The sequence below is a fragment of the Pararge aegeria genome, chromosome 5 (assembly GCF_905163445.1).
Source record: "Pararge aegeria chromosome 5, ilParAegt1.1, whole genome shotgun sequence".
Lineage (NCBI taxonomy): Eukaryota > Metazoa > Arthropoda > Insecta > Lepidoptera > Nymphalidae > Pararge > Pararge aegeria.
This window is the reverse complement of record NC_053184.1, coordinates 2,074,301-2,094,864: the sequence shown is the minus strand read 5'-3', so window position 1 is coordinate 2,094,864 and position 20,564 is coordinate 2,074,301. Positions and strand designations below refer to the sequence as shown.

The 20,564-nt window shown below is 35.7% G+C and overlaps 3 protein-coding genes across 5 annotated transcripts; 2 read left to right on the top strand and 1 right to left on the bottom strand.

The window, feature by feature from the left end:
- The first annotated feature begins 90 nt into the window (after positions 1-90).
- LOC120623606 (alkylated DNA repair protein alkB homolog 8) lies at positions 91-7,726 on the top strand. Its single transcript, XM_039889670.1, has 8 exons — positions 91-312; positions 383-614; positions 722-1,045; positions 1,887-2,046; positions 2,990-3,242; positions 4,853-5,008; positions 6,412-6,576; positions 7,256-7,726. The coding sequence occupies exons 1-8, from the start codon at positions 217-219 to the stop codon at positions 7,661-7,663; spliced, it is 1,794 nt and encodes a 597-aa protein (XP_039745604.1). The 5' UTR covers positions 91-216; the 3' UTR covers positions 7,664-7,726.
- Positions 7,727-9,007: 1,281 nt separating this feature from the next.
- LOC120623605 (TBC1 domain family member 19) lies at positions 9,008-16,127 on the bottom strand. Of its 3 annotated transcripts, XM_039889667.1 has the most exons (12): positions 15,988-16,127; positions 14,666-14,781; positions 14,467-14,598; positions 13,783-13,957; positions 13,612-13,699; positions 13,467-13,527; positions 13,152-13,385; positions 12,087-12,224; positions 10,292-10,451; positions 9,944-10,053; positions 9,734-9,825; positions 9,008-9,594 (listed from the first exon to the last, which is right to left on the bottom strand). In XM_039889667.1, the coding sequence occupies exons 2-12, from the start codon at positions 14,765-14,767 to the stop codon at positions 9,339-9,341; spliced, it is 1,548 nt and encodes a 515-aa protein (XP_039745601.1). In that variant the 5' UTR covers positions 14,768-14,781; positions 15,988-16,127; the 3' UTR covers positions 9,008-9,338. The 3 variants fall into 3 exon arrangements, with proteins under 3 accessions (XP_039745601.1, XP_039745602.1, XP_039745603.1); XM_039889668.1 differs by lacking the exon at positions 14,666-14,781 and having other exon boundaries at positions 15,988-16,126; XM_039889669.1 differs by lacking the exons at positions 14,666-14,781; positions 15,988-16,127 and adding an exon at positions 15,715-15,789.
- Positions 16,128-16,295: 168 nt separating this feature from the next.
- On the top strand, positions 16,296-18,892 carry LOC120623746 (protein yippee-like 5). The gene is made up of 3 exons (XM_039889954.1): positions 16,296-16,499; positions 17,270-17,429; positions 17,908-18,892. Exons 1-3 carry the CDS (start codon positions 16,382-16,384, stop codon positions 17,993-17,995), a joined length of 366 nt encoding a protein of 121 aa, XP_039745888.1. The 5' UTR covers positions 16,296-16,381; the 3' UTR covers positions 17,996-18,892.
- Positions 18,893-20,564: the final 1,672 nt, after the last annotated feature.

The following is a 20,564-nucleotide window of genomic DNA, read 5'->3' as shown; positions in this document are numbered from 1 at the left end:
GACTACAGTGTATATAGATTCAGATGCAGATTAATATGATACCAGGTGTAATACATAGTCCTCGCAGTCACTGTCACGTCACAGTGACAAACCCTTTTTAGGGTTTCTAGTGTCAAAATAAAAAAGTTATTCAAAATTCAGATTCATATTCTTTCAATTTGATGAAGTTTATTTTTTGGTTATGTTTACGTTGAGTTTCAATTTTTTCATAAAATTATGGATGCAACGAAAAAATGTGAACGAAAGAGGAAACGATTCACTGCACGCCTTAAAAGTTCTAAGGGAATATTATGTATAGACCATCCGGGACCTGTACGTTTTATATATAACAACAAAGTTTATCTTCCAATAAGAAAGTTTTAAAACATTTATTTATTTTCAGAACATAGTATTGTGTAATGTGGGTCAAGCAACAGGTTTTGAGAAATTAGATGTTCTGAAATTGTTAGAAGCTGTGCAGTTAAATGGGGACCATTTGAATTTTATAGCTGAGAAGGGTGAATCTCACTCGTACATCGTATTTAATAACACTGAAAGTGCTAAAACTTTTTATGACACATACAATGGTAAAGCACATACAAGCGTACCTATTTATATGAGCTATGTTGACAATGGTAAGAATGATAAAATCAAATAAAAGTCCCTACCTATTTGACTGTTAAAAATGATTCAACAATTTTTTAGTAAAATTTTTAAATGTCCTTTTTCTTGTTTTTTTTAGTTCCAAACAATGAAGTTTTATGCACATCAGACATTCCAAATGGTTTAAAAATCTTTGAAAACATCATAACGGCTGAAGAAGAGAAATCATACATAAAATTATTTGACTGGAGTCTGGAGTTGGACGAGTCTAACTTAAAGAACCGTCAAGTGAAACATTATGGTTATGAATTCAGATATGGTAGTAATGATGTGGATTTGCATTCTCCGTTATCTGAAAAAATTCCACAACAATGTGATGCATTGTGGGAAAAGCTTAGGAGTCATTGTATTGATTTTAGGATACCTGATCAGTTGACTGTGAACAAATACAGCCCTGGACAAGGTATGCAAAGATTTAAATCTTTTACTCCCATAGATAAAACAATTTATGCTTATATCATAACTATATAGTGTATATATCATGCCAAAAACTATCTATTTTGGTTTATTTGTTATTTCACATTAAATTCCAAAAACGAGAATGTGTGTAGTATATTGCTAGGCTGTAGTTGTTGATTGTGCCAGATGTTAATTTTTTCATAAGTGATTGTGATACTTAAAAAGATGATAATTTTTTAGAAAGAATTTTTATGTTTTGCTTGAAAATTCAAAAAATTCTAAATTCAAAATTTAGAATGTTCTTGGTTGAGCATTTAGTTCTTTGGCTTAGTTTGGTTCAGGCGTTTTTTTGGCTCAAACAGTTTTGTAATATGTTCTGGTAATATTGTCCAGTTGGTCAACCATAAGATCACCTAGATCACCTAGAATTGTTTTATATAAATTTAATAACCAAATCTAATTAATTAACCAAATACTTATCTATTGTTTAGGCCACCTGAGGGCATCCATATTGTCTGCTTTTGTCATTTACTGTACGGACAATAAATAAATAATAAATAAATATACTACGACTATGCACACATCGCCATCTAGCCCCAAAGTAAGCGTAGCTTCTGTTATGAGTACTAACATGACTGATGAATATTTTTATGAATAATATACATAAATACTTATAAAATACATATAAACACCCAGACACTGAAGAACATTCATGCTCATCACACAAACATCTTCCAGCTGTGGGAATCGAACCCACGGCCTTGCACTCAGAAAGCAGCCCACTGCGCCACTCGGCCGACAATGTACACAAAATGCGTAAAATAAAAAATTCTAACACTTTATAGGTATTCCGTCTCATGTGGACAGGCATAGTCCATTTGGCGATACTATCCTATCTCTCTCCCTCGGCTCTTCAGTGGTGATGGATTGGAGGCATCACAGTGGTAAATACGTACCACTCGAAGTACCAGCCAGGTCACTGCTTGTAATGCAGGGGGAAGCAAGGTTATTTCGTTTTTTTTATTTCACTACAAGTTGCACCTTTTCTGCAATCATAAAAAAAAAAAAAACCTATGTTGATAAGTGAGGATACAGTGGTTTGAATTTATCAATACTCTAAATCGGTTTTTACGCAGCATTTTATTGGTACGCTAAATGCCTTTGTAGCATGTCTTTGATGGTAGGGTGGTAACTTTCTGTGTCCAGCCACAGTTTCCAGAACAGACCAGTCTAATTTCTCAAATTGTTGCTTCTGGGGATGAAGAACCAAGGACAACTCATTCATGAAGATTTGTGCATTGCCGACTAAAAGTAACAAACTAAAACTGAGGTTGAAAAATAAGGATCATGACAGCTCTATGTTTTTGAAACATTGGCCAAGGTCAAGCTAGTGATATTAACTAAAACCGACGGTTCTACATAGCCCATTCTCTCCTTCTCTCCAATCTCGATTATGCGGATGCAAGTTTTCTTAATTTAACTGAGGACCAGATTAACAAACTTGAGCGTCTCCAAAATCTTGCTATTCGGTTCATATTTCGTCTACGCAAATATGAATACGTTTCCGAATTTGGATAAAAACTCAAGTGGCTTCCTATTTGCCGTCGCTGGGATTTGCATGTACTAACGTTTCTGTACCGTGTATTGTTTCATTAAAAAACTCCGTCTTACCTTAACATCCGTAGTTAAGCATGGTAAACAACATGTTAAGTGTACTTACGTGGTATGAAACTATGTCATCCATGCAGTATCAATGACATACACGGAACTGGGGGCTCACTGCAATTGCTTAAGGCAGTTTTATTTAAAAATGTCAGTTCATATTTAATACCTTGAAGGCATAGGATGTAATACAAGGATTATAATTCTATAGCATGGTCAACAATACCAAAATAATAATACTGTAAGCAATGGTAGTAAACTTCTGACCCCTGATGTAACCACCCAGATACGACTGGCAGCATGGCATCCAACCTAGGACATGGGATCCCGTTATCGAAATTCGAAAAGATGGAGGCAATGAAATACGTGTAATAACAAATGACGTGTCGCAGAGACAAATTCGGATATCACTAACGTTTCGCTCAACGAGGCAGGGCCTGTGTCAATGTGGATATAAAACACTTTGCGACAGCGGAGTGAAGCCTGAGGCCATCGAAGATGAAACTGCTTCTCGATTAGAAGAACTACATGTGCATCAGGTATGTCCCAAGAATTTTGGTTTCTTATTTTACGCACTTTTACGGTACGTCTTTCGCATTTATGATATGATTTTTTTTACTTTACATGTAAATACGCACACACACACACACACACACACACACGCGCGCACACACAACACCACACACACACACGCGCGCGCACACACACACACACACACACACGCATATATACAAAGTGGATTTTTACAGGACACACTTAACTTGTACTTTTATTAAAAACTTTTAGTTTATTAATTTAAAATAAATTTTTCATGTTATGTTAATGTACAATAAACTCGTTAATGTAAAGGGCAGAGCGCTGATGACTATAATTCGAGTATATATTAATACTTAGTTTAGACATCAGTGGTTAAACCTATTATAAATGTTGTAATTTTTATGGAACTTATTGTTTTTATTTATTATTTTATGTAAATAAATAGTATGTGCGGGCAAAAATAGCATCTTACAAAAATATTGATAAACCTCGATATATTATAGAGTAAGGCTAAAGCGGTAGCCTTAGGTACAGTATTTGCCACCGTGGTATCGAGGAGTCGTTTTCGCATCAAACCCTGTATCCTCAATGTAAAATGGACCTAAAGCTCCTCAATAATAAAGCTCCTCAAGTCGCAAATCATGTACTACTGATTTTTGTTCTACAAACTTTGAGTTGTAGGCTAATTTGAGCTTTCAAACTATGCGAATAAGATCCATTTTACTCCCATGTTCTAGTATTTCCATACTCGAAAACGACTAACCGATTGCGAGCGTGCAAATCTTGTACTAAAGCTACAGAGGTCTGACGGTGCATTGTAAACAGAGCAAACGTTTAGTAAGTGCGGGGTGAGCACAGAGTCTCTACTGACCTCAATAGTCAGGGAAAATAGCCCCTTCGCACTGTAGACAAGTATAGTAGTAGTCAAGACAATATCGGCATTTTCCACGATATCAAGGGCGTCGAACCACTGTCTCTATAAACTATCTCCTCATATCTGATATGATCTCGTAGAGATACTCCGAGCATAGCTCAGGGCCTTCATTAGACCCATAGTTATCGACCACTTTAGGAGCCATAAGGCAATGTTTATGGACGGGGCACGTAGCTCGGAGAACCCATGGAGTTTGGGGTTCCAAAGTGCTGGAGTGGTGACCTCGCACCGGTAAATGCAGCGTTGGTCTACCCGAGGTGGACAGATGACATCAAGCGGAATGAATAAATAAATAAATAAATATACTACGACAATACACACATCGCCATCTAGCCCTAAAGTAAGCATAGCTTGTGTTATGGGTACTAAGATGACTGATGAATAATTATATGAATAATATACATAAATACTTATAATATATAGATAAACACCCAGACACTGGAAAACATTCATGTTCATCACACAAACATTACCCAGTTGTGGGAATCGAACCCACGGCCTTGGCTCAGCAAGCAGGGTCGCTGCTCACTGCGCCAATCGGCCGTCAAACGAAGGAATCTCCTGCACCCAAGCGGTAAAAGACCGAGGTATTTCAACCTGTCTACAAAAGACCTACGTCCAGCGCCACTAGCTGTCGAAATTCGACCAACTGGACATATAAACGAGTCTTCATTCCAGGTGTACGAACAAATTGCGGGTCACTTCAGTTCCACGCGCCACAAGCCTTGGCCGAAAGTTGTGGAGTTCCTACAGTCAACGCCGCCCGGGTCCATCGTGCTGGACCTGGGCGCTGGGAACGGGAAGAATGTGCTGAAACGCGACGATATATTCCAGGTGAGCAATCATCCTCATCACGGTAGCTACTAAGGAATTTTGATTTGAAACAGCAGTATACCTAGATGAGTTTATGTGTCTCTCCCTTGCTTATGTACGCGCGTATACCACCCAGACGACATCGCTTGGCAACAACGCGTCGTTGACGGTGATGTGTGATGTGATCTTATTTATATTTCAATAGACAACGTGTAACAGAATTACGAAATAATATTGAAGGATGTATAAGTATATTTCAAAAGGAATCACTAAAAAAATATCTTTGACATGTCTCTCAATAAGTTCAAAGTTTATATAAAACATAAGTTTACAGAAAAATCCTATTATAATATTAAGGATTACATAAACGATAAAAAAGCTTGGCTCTAACTTCATAGCTGAATATAAATTTACTGATAGATGGTGATACCAAAAAAAAATATTTTTTACCCGGCTATGTTTCTTCTGGGCTCTTCTTAGACCAGGGCGCGTTTGGAACCCTCGTAGCTTTAGGTTTAAGTTGGCGAACGAAGTTATCACCATCCCCTTACAATTATGTAAACAAATATGTATGAACGCTTCATAAGTGCCTGTGATGGGCCTACATGAATAAAGAAATTTTGAATTTGAATTTGAATTTATAAATCAAAAGTAGCATTTTCTGTACAAACTAATTTAAAACATTTTAAGTGTTTACGTGTGAGAACCCTATTGAAGATAAAATACCGACACTTATAGTTATAGTTCGGTTACATGATATTAAAAAAATTTGAAAAACCAAGCGTGGTTTGTTAATTTTTTTTTATACACAATAGGCCAGACTACAATCATGCCCGTTAGAAAGCAATAATGAGGTCTATGGTGGAGCACGCTTGCCTAGAAATAGCCTATTCACTCTTGCCTTGAAGGTGCTCAAATTATACGTGGCAGGAAACAAACTTACCGGGAGGGCGTTCCACATCTTTACGTATCGGAAACTTTGATAAAAAACGGTTCGTGCGTGTCGATGGAATATTAACCACATAAGGATGCCACCGCTCACGATGTCACGCTGTTTTTTTTTTAATATTATAGCGGGCAAACGAGCAAGTGGGTCACCTGATATTAAGTGATCAGCGCCGCCCATAAACATCTGCAGCACCAGAGGAGCCGATGCGTTGCCGGCTTTTTTAAGGAATTTGTTTATCCGCCCCTTGAATAACCCTAGATTGTATTTTTGAGGAAACACATCAGATGGTAGATTGTTCCATAATTTGCAAGTGCGCGGTAGAAATGATCTGGTATTTCGAACAGTAGAAGAATACCAGGCATCCAGATGTTCTGTGGGGAGTTCCTGAGGGACACTCATTGAAGTATCTCCGGTAAAGAACCGACAAACAGGCAACATTGCAATTATAACTATAAAGACTCGTATCCCTCACCAGATAGCGGGTGAAAGAAGCGAGGGTCTGCTCCGGGAGTGCAAGTCGTACACTTCTGACGTGCCGCGCGCAGATTGCATGCGTCTTGATCTACTTCGCACGCCTCTGCGAAGCGAATGCGCGGACCGGGTTATTTGTATAGCCGTCATACATCACTTTAGTAGCCAGGTGAGTTCCCGCGAAAGCGCTAGCCGGGTATCATGACCGTATTAGTGACGTCATGGGCAAATCTGCCTTAGTAAGTCATAGTTCAATAGCGAAAGATTAATGATTTTATATTAATAAAACTAAACTGTGCAACTGATAGTTTAAAAACACAAAATTGACGTACGCAAATAACAAGTGCAGAGATTTTTGGATTTCGATCGGTACAAAATTATGTTTATATAGACGTGACGTCATCCTCCGTTCCACCTGTTATGGCGGATCGATAGATAATATACATACTTCCACACTATCCATACTAATATTATAAATGCGAAAGTGTGCTTGTTTGTCCGTCAATAACGCAGCAACAGAGCAAAGTTTATGAAACGGAGAGTGAAATATCTTATCAGCAAAGCACGTTGAAAGCGTATCTTTCCACAGGAACGTTCGCGCTCGCTCTTGTTCGCTTGCTTGCATTTTTCCGGTATAAAAAGTAGCCCATGTAGCTCATAAAATATCTCTATGCCAAAAACCACGTCTCCTGGTAAGTTTTTCAAATAACCACGCGAGCGAAGCCGCGGGTAAAAGCTAGTAAAAAAATGAAATAAACATAAATCAAAATCATATATCACTAAATAAATAGAATATTTTAGTGATTCTTTGTTACTGTCATCATGCTGAGCCATATGATATTTTTTAGGCTAGAAGACTAGACGCGGTATCCACAATAGCCCGCCTCTTGCGTCCCGGCGGACGAGCGCTGATCACAGTATGGGCAAAGGACCAAACCAAATCCAACTACCTCTGCAAAGACAAGGAGAACAGCGCGTCGAGCCTTCATCACACGGTCGACGGCATCAATTTACCGATACATGAAAACCGAACGCAATTTAAACATAACGACTTGTTAGTACCGTGGAAATTGAGAAAAATTAAGGAGAATAAATTGGAAAATCAATCAAATACGACATTACTGAGGTATTACCACGTGTTCGAGGAAGGTGAGCTGGATCGGTTGTGCGGGGTTCCCGATTTGGTGGTGGAAAGAAGTTTCTATGAAGAGGGAAATTGGTGTGTCATTTGTAGAAAAGTTTGTTTATCCTACTAATCACTACTAATATTATAAATGTGAATGTAGGTTTGTTTGTTACGCTTTCACAAGAAAACTACGGAACCGATCTTAATGAAGCTTTTTATACATATTCTTGGAGGTATTAGAAATAACATATTATATACTTTTCATTGAAAAAAAAAAATTACGTAAGATAAAAAAATGTTTGTAAAAATCTCGTATATGACTATAGGTGTAGACCATGTAGCAGTACGCGGGCGAAGCCGCAGGGCACATCTAGTATTATAAATGTGAAAATGTGGATGTTTGTTACTCAATCACGTAAAAACGGCGGAACGGATTTTGATGATTTTTGGCATGCATGTGACCTCTGTCATGGAAAAGAACATGGGCTACCTTCTATCCCGGTTCCATAAGTAGTTCCCGTGGGAAAATTGAAAATTGCTTGCGAGCTAAGCCGCGTGCAGAAAGCTTTGAAATTTGGTATTCATGTCACCTATGCTATAGAAAAGGACATTCATTGAAAAGTGAAAAGTCGGATGACTTATATTCTTTGTCAATACTATTCTTATTAGGTTATTTTTTTAATTTGTTACGTTTGTTACTATTATTATGCAATATATTTGAAAAATATTCGTAATTTTTACCAGCAAACAACATCGTTTTTTTTAAGTTAATTCACAGCTCAACCATTTAAGAACTATTGAGATTTTTGTAGAAGTCCTCTCTCTCTTCGAAATCGGTTCAGACTTACCCACAGTTAAAATGCTTTGTGAAAATCCAAGTGTGTCCAAGGTTAACCCGGACAAAATGTCAAACGCAAAATTTTATTAAATAGCAATGGGCAGGAGGTCAGGGATAAGGTATTGATCAATACTATGCGGTTAAAATAAAACAAAAAAATATCGCCAACATAACAGCCTTGAACTTTATTACAATAAATCTTCTACAAAACAAAAAAATACTATAAAATTCTATACAAAACAATATGTGATACAATTATGTAACAATGGTACATTACGGACAATATTTAAGTAGGTACTGTGGAATCAGTTGGTTTTAATTCTGTTTAAAAAACCACCACAACTCCATTATTTTTGAATTATTTTAGTTCCACAGATAATATTATAGAAAGGGCTTCATGGCTAGCACGAAACTAAAATTGTCTATACTCTATAACATAACATTTGGTAAAAACGAAAGAATTGTTCAACTTTTGAAAAATATTTTGCTCAGTATGATTACAAGTTTACCTACTTGGATTCCAGACTAGCACAGATATGTTTTAAAAAAATAACATTATTACATATAAGGTACATTTTTGAGATCATATTTTTGGAAATATATTTGTATTTATCAGCATTAAATAAATGCTTTTAATAAAACTCAATAACATTATGTAAATAATATAAATATTAATCTCCTAAATAAAAAAAACAAATTGGTTTGGAAGTTTGAATTCGAGGTTGATTACCATTTTTGCAAGTGGCTTCAATATGTTTTCTAAAAACATGAACACGCATTTGAGTTTTTTGTATTTTACTACCTATTTATATGACAGCTAAATACTGCGCAGGTTCAAGTTTTGTGACGAGAAGTTCTTGTCCGTCTTTAAAAGCTGTTGTTTGCAAAAGTTGTGTTAAAAATGCATCTACAAGATCAATATTTTAAAAAATATTAATAAAATTAGTGCTTTTATTCGATAACTTATTCAAGGTTTCATCAATGCCAACTGTAACAATGGTATAACAGAAATCGTAGACAAATCCGCCAAAACGGCGTCAACATTTTGTAAAGTGTTAACTTGAAAAATGTTCTCTTTTCTAAAACTAAGTATTGCAAGCGCTAGAAGTGGAAGAATTTCTAGGCAATCGTAGCCGAGGATAGCGTCCCAAAGGAGTAAGAGTTGGTCCGGCGGTAGGTGGCCGCTGAATGCTCGCATAAGCCATTTGAACACCACACGAATGCTGCAAAGGTAAAGGTATTTTAGTCTGCGGTATTTTTACCGCCATTTTATGAATTCTGGTTCGCGTTAGAAGCAAGTGTTGCCGTATTTAAAATTAAAATAAAAAACTTTTTTTTTTAAATAACTAAGTATATGCATACGGATTTATGTTGATATTTCTGAAATGTATCCAAAGTAGTGGCTCATTGGCTTCGAGCAATCTCTCGTAGAGAAGACACAATGATACAATACCCTGAAAAGGTAAAACACAATTAAATTATTAGAATCTTTAACATCGAGTTTATTTTAAAAAGGCATCTTAAGCTTAGCCTACAGTGGTGTTAATAAATTGTTAATAATTCTCGTCTTACCTGTGGATGTGTTGAAATATAATGCAATCGATGCCAATAACGCATGTAGAAAGCCCGAAAAATATAATACAACTGTACGGGCTCGTCGAACAAATAACAAAATGGAGTCGCTGAAAATATATTTAATTTATTTAAACATACGTTATTGAATCATTAAATGAAATATGGTCTATACGGTGAAAATAAAAAAAAACATGCACCATGGATATAAGGGAGCTAAAAATTTTATATTTATTTTATACACAAATTAAGCATTACGTACGAATGTACGAATTTATTTAGAACTGGTTTGAGTAGTGGACTTCAATTAAATTTCAAAGTATTAATGGGTTTCAAATACAGACTAACCATACATAGTGAACCCGTGAAATGGTATGACCCCGCTAGGTGGGAATGCAGTAAGGCAGTCTGATCCGTGACGGCCCTTCACTGCCACAGTAAGGGCTGCGCCCGCGAGCGATCTAATGGCGCTCAACACTTCAGAGTCTCGTGAAAAGCACAGCATTACCTGATTGCAAACGCAAAAAGATATATATTTTAAAACTTTTAAGACGGCCTCCCTGGCGCAACGGTCATAGCAATGAATTTATTGGATAGAAGCAGGCGTTACTTTGCGGAAATCCATAATATATAATGAAAATTAAGTTTAATTTGCTATACTCCGCTAACAGCAATCTGATCTGTATGGTGTAATTGTGTAATTTATAATTTCTAATACTCCAGAAGAGGCGTCACATTTGGCAAATTTTTCACTTAACAAAAAATGTCCGTTCGGTGTTGGGTATAGATATTGAAGAAATTATAAATAGCACCATACAGATTCCCTTGCTTTTCATGGAGTATAGCAAATTAAGTTTATTTTTCATAACGCAATGAATTTAAGTAGGAGGTCCGGTAGGGGGGTTCAAATCCCGGTAGGGGCGATTTGGGAATTTACAATTTCTAAATTTTCTCTGGTCTGGTGGGAGGTTTTGGCCCTACCGAAAAAGACGTGCCGCTTCGCGATTTAGTGTTCCGGTGCGATGTCGCGAAACGTTAGAGATATGACTACCATACTCCTTAACAGGTTAGCCCGCTACCATCTTAGACTGCATCTTCACGTACGACCAGGTGAGATCGCAGTCAAGGGCTAACTTTTAGGGAATAAAAAAAGACTACTGTTCTATTACACGTTCAGGGAATAAATAAAATGATTATATTTTATAAATCACAAGAAAATTAGTATTCTGTTTGCACGTTATTAGTTTCACCAAAAAAATAGCTTTCATATTGAAATCTAAAGAAAATTGTATACAAATGACTGAAAAACTAAGCGCTTTGTTCATGTTATTTCGCAAGGGAAGTACATTGCCAACAAACACACACAACAAGCATTGATTTTGCATTGCATTGATGACTGCTCAGCGGCAGCTGTCAACGCATTGACAGCAGACGTCGACAATCGACGTATCGGCGGCAGTAGGCGACGGCTACAGTAGTCTCTGCAGTTAGCAATGTCGCCCACGTAAAATAACCTTGAGTTAATTTGACGGCCGAGTGGCGCAGTGGGCAGCGGCCCTGCTTTCTGGTCCTAAGTCGTGGGTTCGATTCCCACAACTGGAAAATGTTTGTGTGATGAACATGAATGTTTTTCAGTGCCTGGGTGTTTATCTGTATATTATAAGTATTTATGTGTATTATATTCATAAAAAAATATTCATCAGCTATCTCAGTACCCATACACAAGCTACGCTTACTTTGGAGCTAGATGGCGATGTGTGTATTGTCGTAGTATATTTGTTTCTTTATTTATATTTTTTGATTAAAAGACAGTGCACGCAAAACACTTGCTATCCCAGGAAAACAAACGGTTCAAAGGAAAATGAAAAAAAACCATAATAAACGCGGACGATGAACGCTTGCAATAGCTCGCTGGTCAATAGTTTTAGTATCATAACACATAAGAGTATAATTATTTTGATATACAAAGGCCATGCTACAAATAATGATATTTGGTCGTTCGTATATCGTAAAGCATCTACGAATCCCAAGAACAATTCGGCAAAAACGCATTAATTAAGCTGTAAGACTTAAACTGACTTATAAAGTAAGAAATGAATACGATTTCATTGAAGAGTATGTGAAGATGTGAATTAAACTTTACCTGATATAGTAAATCTTCGAAAACGAAGTATTGATCGTCGTTGGATGCCGTCAGCTGCACATCTTTGAATATCAGCTTATCGATCATCAAATCCACTTCCAGGACGCTTTTCTTGAGTTGGTTGAAATAGGTTATTTGCTATGGCAACAACACAATTTGGATATGTAAATTGAATAAACTGACACCCCATTGTAAATAGTAATTTAAGTTATTTAACTGACAAAGATTATGAGGAATATATTGATTTTGCTATATCCATCGATGGATCTAATATTATGTTTTACAGTTTGACAAATAGGAAAATATTTGCTTATTTTGAGTATCCTAATAACTTACTAATATAACATATATGAAAGTGTGTTGGTTTGTTTAGTTCCCTTTAATGTCAAGCATCTAATGATTTTTGGTAAACTTAGAGATATTTGAAAGGATGAAGAGTAACATAGGCTAATTTTAGTCCTTGCAGGGAATAATCGTTTATTTTTGGACGAAGAATAGAACCTTTACTTTTTTGACAGTCGGTTGGCGCAGTGGGCAGCTCAATTCTCACAACTGGAAAAATGTTTGTGTGATGAACATGAATGTTTTTCAGTGCTGGGTGTTTTATCTGTATATTATAAGAATTAATGTGTATGATATTCATAATAATATTCATCAGCTATCTTATTCACAAGCTACGCCTACTTTGGGGCTAGATGGCGATGTGCGTATTGTCGTAGTATATTTGTTTTTTTATTTTTATTCTTTGATTAAAAAACAGTGCACGCAAAACACTTGCTATCCCAGGAAAACAAACGGTTCAAAGGAAAATGAAAAAAAACCATAATAAACGCGGACGATGAACGCTTGCAATAGCTCGCTGTTCAATAGTTTTAGTATCATAACACATTAGAGTATAATTATTTTGATATACAAAGGCTATGCTAAAAATAATGAAATTTGGTCCTTCGCGCCGGATATCAATAATTACTCAGTGTAGTAGGTATTAGTGTTGTAGTGTGCAACATGTTGCTGATAGACTAATTACGTAAACTAAAAACATTGCAACGTGAAAGTTTGTATCACCTGCTGTTTTACTTCGGCTCCTAAAACTTGTGACCAAAGTCTAGCTCTCAAGCATTGTGGGCTGCCTTTCTTTAAATACTCCTGTATGACCGGTGCGTATCCCAATGCAGCTACTCTCTCACCGAGCCCTATTCGCTCTGCTTCTAAGGTAGTGAACCCTGGTACCGTACTTGGCATGTTTGGATTGACGCCTAGTAATGGTTCACCGTTTGTCCATTCCGCATATGTTTTTCGCTGAAAAGGTTAATATGGTGATATAGCGATACGTTGATAACAATTGAAGAGGCGATCAGATAAATCAAAGATATATAATACCAATTGGTCCAAATTTTTTACTTGAAGAGGTAGATGCGCATATTCCCATTTAGGTTCATCCCTAGAAAAAGAAAATATGAGAGCTAATTAAAGTTTTTACAATAGATAAGTCTCTTACTTATTATTATATATCTATAATACTTACTCTCTCGTAAATGGCACATATCCTGACAACGTAAGTAAAACATCTAAAAAGTCTTTTGGTGCGTACACTGGTCTATATTTCGATAAATCTAGAAAAATAATACAATAGGCTTATTTTTTTACAAAATTGAAGGTATTCCAAATTTGTTACTTTAAACAAAAGCGAAATTACCTAAGCTATAAGTGCTGAGTTCATTCCACTTTTCTGCCAGCTCTTCTTGTTCGGTCTGCGGTCGAATTTTTGCTAATGAAGTTTCTAAATCGGAACACATCGAATTTAAAGATTTATGAATCCTTTTCTCCCATTGAGCACTGGCTTTTGACAACGAAGTAAGGGGATCTAATTTCTGCAAATAAAATTAATGATTGAATTAAAAATGCTTAATTGATACTGGTAGAGAGGTGCGTTTGGGTGCATTATTGAAATCAACATCGCGACACGAGCCTAGTGAGCTGGTGACCTCTGGTGAACGACTACGTATTAATTAAAAATCTAACATATGCTAGACACCTCTCAAGTTATAGGTAAATTATGTAATTTATCGGTTATCCCGACAACTACTCGAAAGAAATATAGGTACGTTGAGGCCTGTTTTAGATTATAGACGGCTCTCCTTTACAACAACTCTTAATATTGATTATTAATAATTATTGATTTTTTTAAACATTTAATGTCTGTACCTGCATTGTACACTTTACCCTAAATATATCTACCACCAAGATATTCTATCCAACTCAAGTATCTATTCTATGCAAGTCACATCATATTATTAAAAAAAGAATAATCAGATATAAACATCTATACCCCTATGATTTAACTCTTCTAAAAACCATTATCATAAACAACGAGTCTTACATTTTTGTTCTGTGTTCTAACCCAATGAAAAACTGTATTTCTTAGTTTTGTGTCCAAGCCTTTTTCTTTCATAGCTTGTTGTAACGTTTGCTTGAAGTCTTCCTTTTTAACATTTGGGGAAGAAACCAGTTTCTGTGGAACATTTATTCAAAACAATTACATAATAAGCAATGAATATATTTCAAACTGTGAAACTTACTTGTACATCGCTATAAAATGATTTATAAATTGAAAGATTTTTAATTTCTTCTGCAAGTTTCATAGCTGTGTGATGTATAGCATCATCTTTTATGTCTTCCATTATCACAATAGTACCTATATTTTAATTTAATAATTCCTAACATAAAATACTGTGTTTGCGTTTTTTATTAAAAAAATCATACTTGACATGATAACGGAATAGTACTGAGTAATTTTGTTCCCAAGGTAACCTAATAACAAAATATTTTTTAAAAACTCCTTGGTTTAAATTTTGTTGATGTGTTTTACAATGGCTATAAATGTATTCATAACAGCTATAGTTTTATTCATCAATGGCCTTTAACAGTCCACTGCTGATCTAAAGACATGTTGGTGATCACGAGGTGATCGCATTAGATCATAGATCGTAGTAATAGCACAGAGGACGCTTTTGCCTGCAGTGCTGCCAGTGGTAGATGAATAAATTAAATATATGACAGCTCAAACAATAACATTTTAACGAGAAAAGTAAACGTGGAAAATGATATGAAACTCCTTTGTAATATTAAGTTCGACTCTAGTGACAGAACTTCACAGTAGTTTATTGTAATTCGAATATTGAATATTGACATCAATGTTATTCTGTTATTGTCTTGTATAATTTTAGTGAATTAAAGCCCAGAGCTATGTTTTGCGGCATTACCTGTTTTATTTCAGAAAATGACACTAAAAAACAAAGAATCGAAAAAATGTGGCAATCATGAAACTTTATTACACAAAAACTAAAAACTCTAAAAAGGGTTGGGTTTTGTAATCGAACTGCCTCGATAGAGCGGAGAGGGTATTGGGGAGTTTAGGGTTAACCAACCCCTCTCACACGCATCGGCACAGATGCGTGCCTTTTTATTTTGTTGAAAATTCCATAGTAAAAATGGCTATCCAAACTTAGAATTACAGTGTTTATGTATAAATAACAAAATACAAAACCAAGATATCAAAACACGCTTGCTCGCTCGTCCGAGTAAGCGGGATGAAGATTTAAGTCGTATAAGATGGAGAAATAGTTACGAAAGAAACATTCTGGCAACGCTGGTTGTCTGTTCGATGATAGTTATATTCCTAATCCCTTAGTCGCCTCGTATGACACCTGCGGGAAGAGGATGAGTGGTGACATCTTTTTTTTTCTGATACGCCACCACTACATGGTGTTTGTTGGTTTTATCAATAACTTTAGTGATCGGAAAATAATCAGGTCGTACTAGTAAAAAGAGGGTAATCACAGACTTGCAAAGAAGAACTTTGTAGCAGAAATGTTTGTTGTTTAATGGTATGGTGACTTACAGTATTAGGTATCAATAGTATCACTCACTGCAACACTATCAATAGGATCGATGATATTGACTGCCTTACTATCGTTAGAGTTACTCAAGTATCAATGAAATTATTGATTTAAGGCATCGATTTAAAAAGGGTTATAAGATGATGTTTCGCGAGCTATCATGACCGATTCTCGAGGCCACCATTGCTTCCATAGGCTATTTATTACCATGAATTTTTCCTATCGCACCACTAGTCCACACCGAACCACAGACCATCATAAAACCTATAGAATACGTCAAATCCTATTTGTTATCATTTGTGAATGTGTTGTAATTATCTGTGGTGGTCATGATCATTAATCAGTGTCCTCTTCAAGAAAGTTGGTGCACTTTCGAAAACAAAGAAAAATAAAGAAATGGGAAAAATATTCCTGGATCATATCGGAGGCACCCGTTTATTCTCATGTGCTGCCTGCGATGTGGTGCTGACCAACCGTTCTGAACTTATTAGCACTAGATTTACTGGAGCCACAGGTTTGTATTGTTTTGTTTGGAATCAGCTGTTTGCAATAACATTGATAATTTAGTATTGATACTAAAAATATTTCCTACTTTTATATTATTGAAACAGCGTAGCGTTTTAGATTTACATACCTCTTTTTTATGAAAAAGGAAGGCTGCATTCAGTATCGAAAGATTAAATATTGACGTCAGACTTTCCGCGAGTGAAATTGAACTCTGTCCACGCTAGACTCGTTCAGCTTCTATAAAATATAATAATTTAAAATTGACAAACCCATACTTCACACTATTATTATAAATATAAAAGTGTGTGATTTGTGTTAAAGCTCTTCATTGCTCCAATATTTTAGCGTTTGCGAAAATCGAAAACTAACGCCAAAGCAAAATAGACTTAATGGCAGGCGTTTTGAAGTTGCAAGTTCTGTAATCCTGTTTTTTATTTTACCAGGAGTAAACTTGCTTGCTTGCTGTGGAATTGTGGACGAATTTGAGCATTAAAACAAGTTGAAAAAATAACTTAATTTGACTTGGAAGTTAAAGAGTATTGATAATTGAAACTGCCTGACTGTATTCTCACACACAAATAATTTCAACCTATTTCTTGTCATTGGTTTCTGTTTAGTAGTTTGTCTGCTTGATTAGAATAATTGAGATTGTGGCTGCTGTGTTGCATCTGAATAAGAAAATAAATAAGTCAACCAACTGTTGTGCAACTAATAAGTATAATGAATGTGTTGTTACAACCCTGGTTTCTACATATCTTGAATCTTCCATGCTTGCAGGTCGTGCTTTCCTCTTCCACAAAGTGGTAAACTTGGTGTACTCTGAAGTTCAAGACCGGGTGATGCTAACTGGCAGGCATATGGTGCGCGACGTCTCCTGCAAAAACTGTGGCACCAAACTGGGCTGGGTCTATGAATTTGCCACAGAGGAGAATCAAAGGTGATTTGAGCTCATATGTTTTTACTGGAAGGAGACAAATTTATAGACATTTAACATTACACATTTGTCTGGTTAAATATTTTTTACCTTTTTTGGTAGTTTTTTATGGTGTGTATTGTTGTAGTATCTAATATAACCACCAACCCAAGCCTGGTAAATATGGGCAAACCACCCTGTTGGGAGAAGCCCTTATATTGTGCAGTGGACTGTTAAAGGCTATTGATAGGTTTAATACACCACACATACAATGGACGGTTTCAGGCCAACCAAGTGTGGAAACAGCCCAGGAATAGAAGAAGGGGCTATTGGTGATTTCAGGTATTTTTTACCGCTTAATGCCATAAGGGGCTTGTGCATTAAGTAGGTATCATTTTGAGAAGGTTGATTGATATTGTGCCACTCTAGAAAACTCTCACTGGACATTTTTTGTATTGATAGTGTATATGTGACTTAACTTATGAATTTTGTTTACTTTCAGGTATAAAGAAGGCAGAGTTATCTTAGAACGAGCATTGGTAAACGAAACTGAAGGAATAGAAGAAATTCCCGTAAATAATGATGACTAAAAAGATTTTTTTTACTTCTATTTGTTATTTTTATAAGTATTTGCCACAGTTTCGCAATCATACAGTTGGAAAACCATACTAAACTGATATTTCTCTGAAATTTGCTGTCTAAGTTTTTAATTTGATAGAAATTAAAATGAGAACAATTACTCTCAGGGTAGTCTAAAAATTTTGGAAGTCTGATTAATCTCTCTTAATTGTTTATTGAAAAACCAAGTTAAAGGTATCATTACTAATTTTAATTGCCCTATGATCATAGAAAGTATCTACTATATCCAAAAATGTTGAATTTTTACAAAAATTTGCTACAAATTGCAAATAATATTAAAAAAAAAGGATCTCCGGGAAAACTTGTCATGGCAGCACTATAGACGTTGTAGGTAAACAAGACCTGTATAGAAAGTCCTTGTTTAATAACTAAACTTAATTGATTTTTTATTGATAATACGAAACTGAGAAATTTATAGTTTGTAATCACATAATACTTGATAAAGGCAGTGATTTTCGAAGTTCTTAAGGTTAAAAAATTATGTTTATGCAGACGTGGGGTCATTCTACGTTTTACCTAGCGCATCGCTAGATTTTGCAGTTTTATTTACTGAAAATAAATAACAATCCCGCAAAGAATATAATTAAAAATCCGTTTTTCATTGTAAATACAATAATTTAGCGGTTCCTTGTTATCATGGCTATTATTAACTTACAATAAAGGCTGATTTTTAAATCGGCAGTCGACTTCTGAATCGACGCGCTGTACAAGTAGGAATGTTCCAGAACTGTATGCTTGCTAAGCTGTTAATTTTTTTTTTTGCATTAAAACAAAATTGTTGGGAGTTAAAGTAGTTGTTGTGAACTTTCATGATTTATCTCATTGAATAAAGTAAGTTTTGACTTTGACATTTATTTTCTAGTACCCATTTATTCTATGGAATACGACGTCATGAGATAAAATGTTCCATTTTTGAATACTCTAATTGTTAAAGTTCTTGTCATGTTTATTCTATAGAAATTTGAAAGTTTGAAAAAAAACTTAAAGGAAGTTATGTATACACTCCACTCTCTCACTCTCGGAGTCATATTTATCCAACAGACGATGTAAACAAGTATGGCGGCCGTCGATTGACGATAATATCCGAACTACAAACTGAATTAAAAAACTCGCATATCTTTGTGATAGTTGACTATAAATCTAATCCTAAGCAAACCGCGTTAGGGAACTTCGTTCCAAAGATTAAATTATTGTTCTATGGAACAAAAAGTCTAATTTTCTCAGTGCCAATTGTGAGATTTTCTTACTACGGTTACTTATTCGAACGCGTGAAAGTTAATTACTTTTTGTATGGTCTCGTAAGAGCGCCATTTAGTTAGGATACTGGGAAACCGTACGCACACTTGACGCGTTTAAATAAGTAAACTTAGGTAGATGACGTAGCTCATAGGTCCAGAGACCGAATGATACCTAACTGCTGTTTTACATCATGGAATGCAAATAAAAAGGAGTCGTAATTGTACAATATCACATTTTATTCTTTATTATATTATATAACACAACATATATCTTTTGCAGATAAATTGGTTCTCTCTAATATATCCTTGCAATATACTTAAGCTCAGCTTTACAAATTGGAATATATTACAAATAAAATGCCAACAACGTAAATTAGTATTATTGAATCGTGAGCAATAATTTATCATGGCCGAAAACGTTTTCTCTATATTATTATGGACGTAATCAATTGAAAATAAAACGGGCAGAATCCCCGGGGCATTGCGATTATGTAGACCGCACGAAGTTTATTTCGTGCCATCAAAATTGAAGTAAAAGTAAGTTACACTGACAATATTTTTGTTAGCGCAGAAATGAGTAGGTTTTTTTATTCCACTACAAGTTAGCCCGTGACTGCAATCTCTTCTGGTGGTAAGTGATGGTAGCAGGCTAACCTATTAGGGAGTATGGTAGTTATACGCCTCAGTGGTTTCTACGCGACATCGCACCGGAACAGCTTAGAGGCACGTCTTTGACGGTAGGGTGGTAACTAACCAGAGAAAATTCAGAAATAATATAAATTCTCAAATTGCCTCTACCGGATCGAACCCGGGACCTCCTTAAATTCACAGCGCTCCCCGTTGCGCAAGGGAGGTTGTCGAAAAATTGTCGTAATCTATTGCTGTCTTGATTAAAATTACTTTTAACCCCAATAAAATACACACATTGTTTACATATAGATTTCATTTACAACAAAATACAGCTAAAATACATCTGTGCATATGCGGACCCCACCGATATCGGATGAATTTGTTGCGCGTAGTGATTGGCTTAAATATTTTCGCGCCTACCAAAGAAGTAACTACTTTATGAGTTCTGCACAATTTCAAATAGAGAATGTAGGAGGCCACAACGTGGTTTGCAATATATAAAACAAAAAAAACGCAATTTCACTTGCTTACATTTTTAGTCCAAGCTTTCCAGTAAACAAATAATATAACAGCTTTAGCGGGAAATTATTATAATGGAGGGCGCATTAGAGCCGAATAGATAAATAAGGTAATGCATCGTTGATGATCGTTC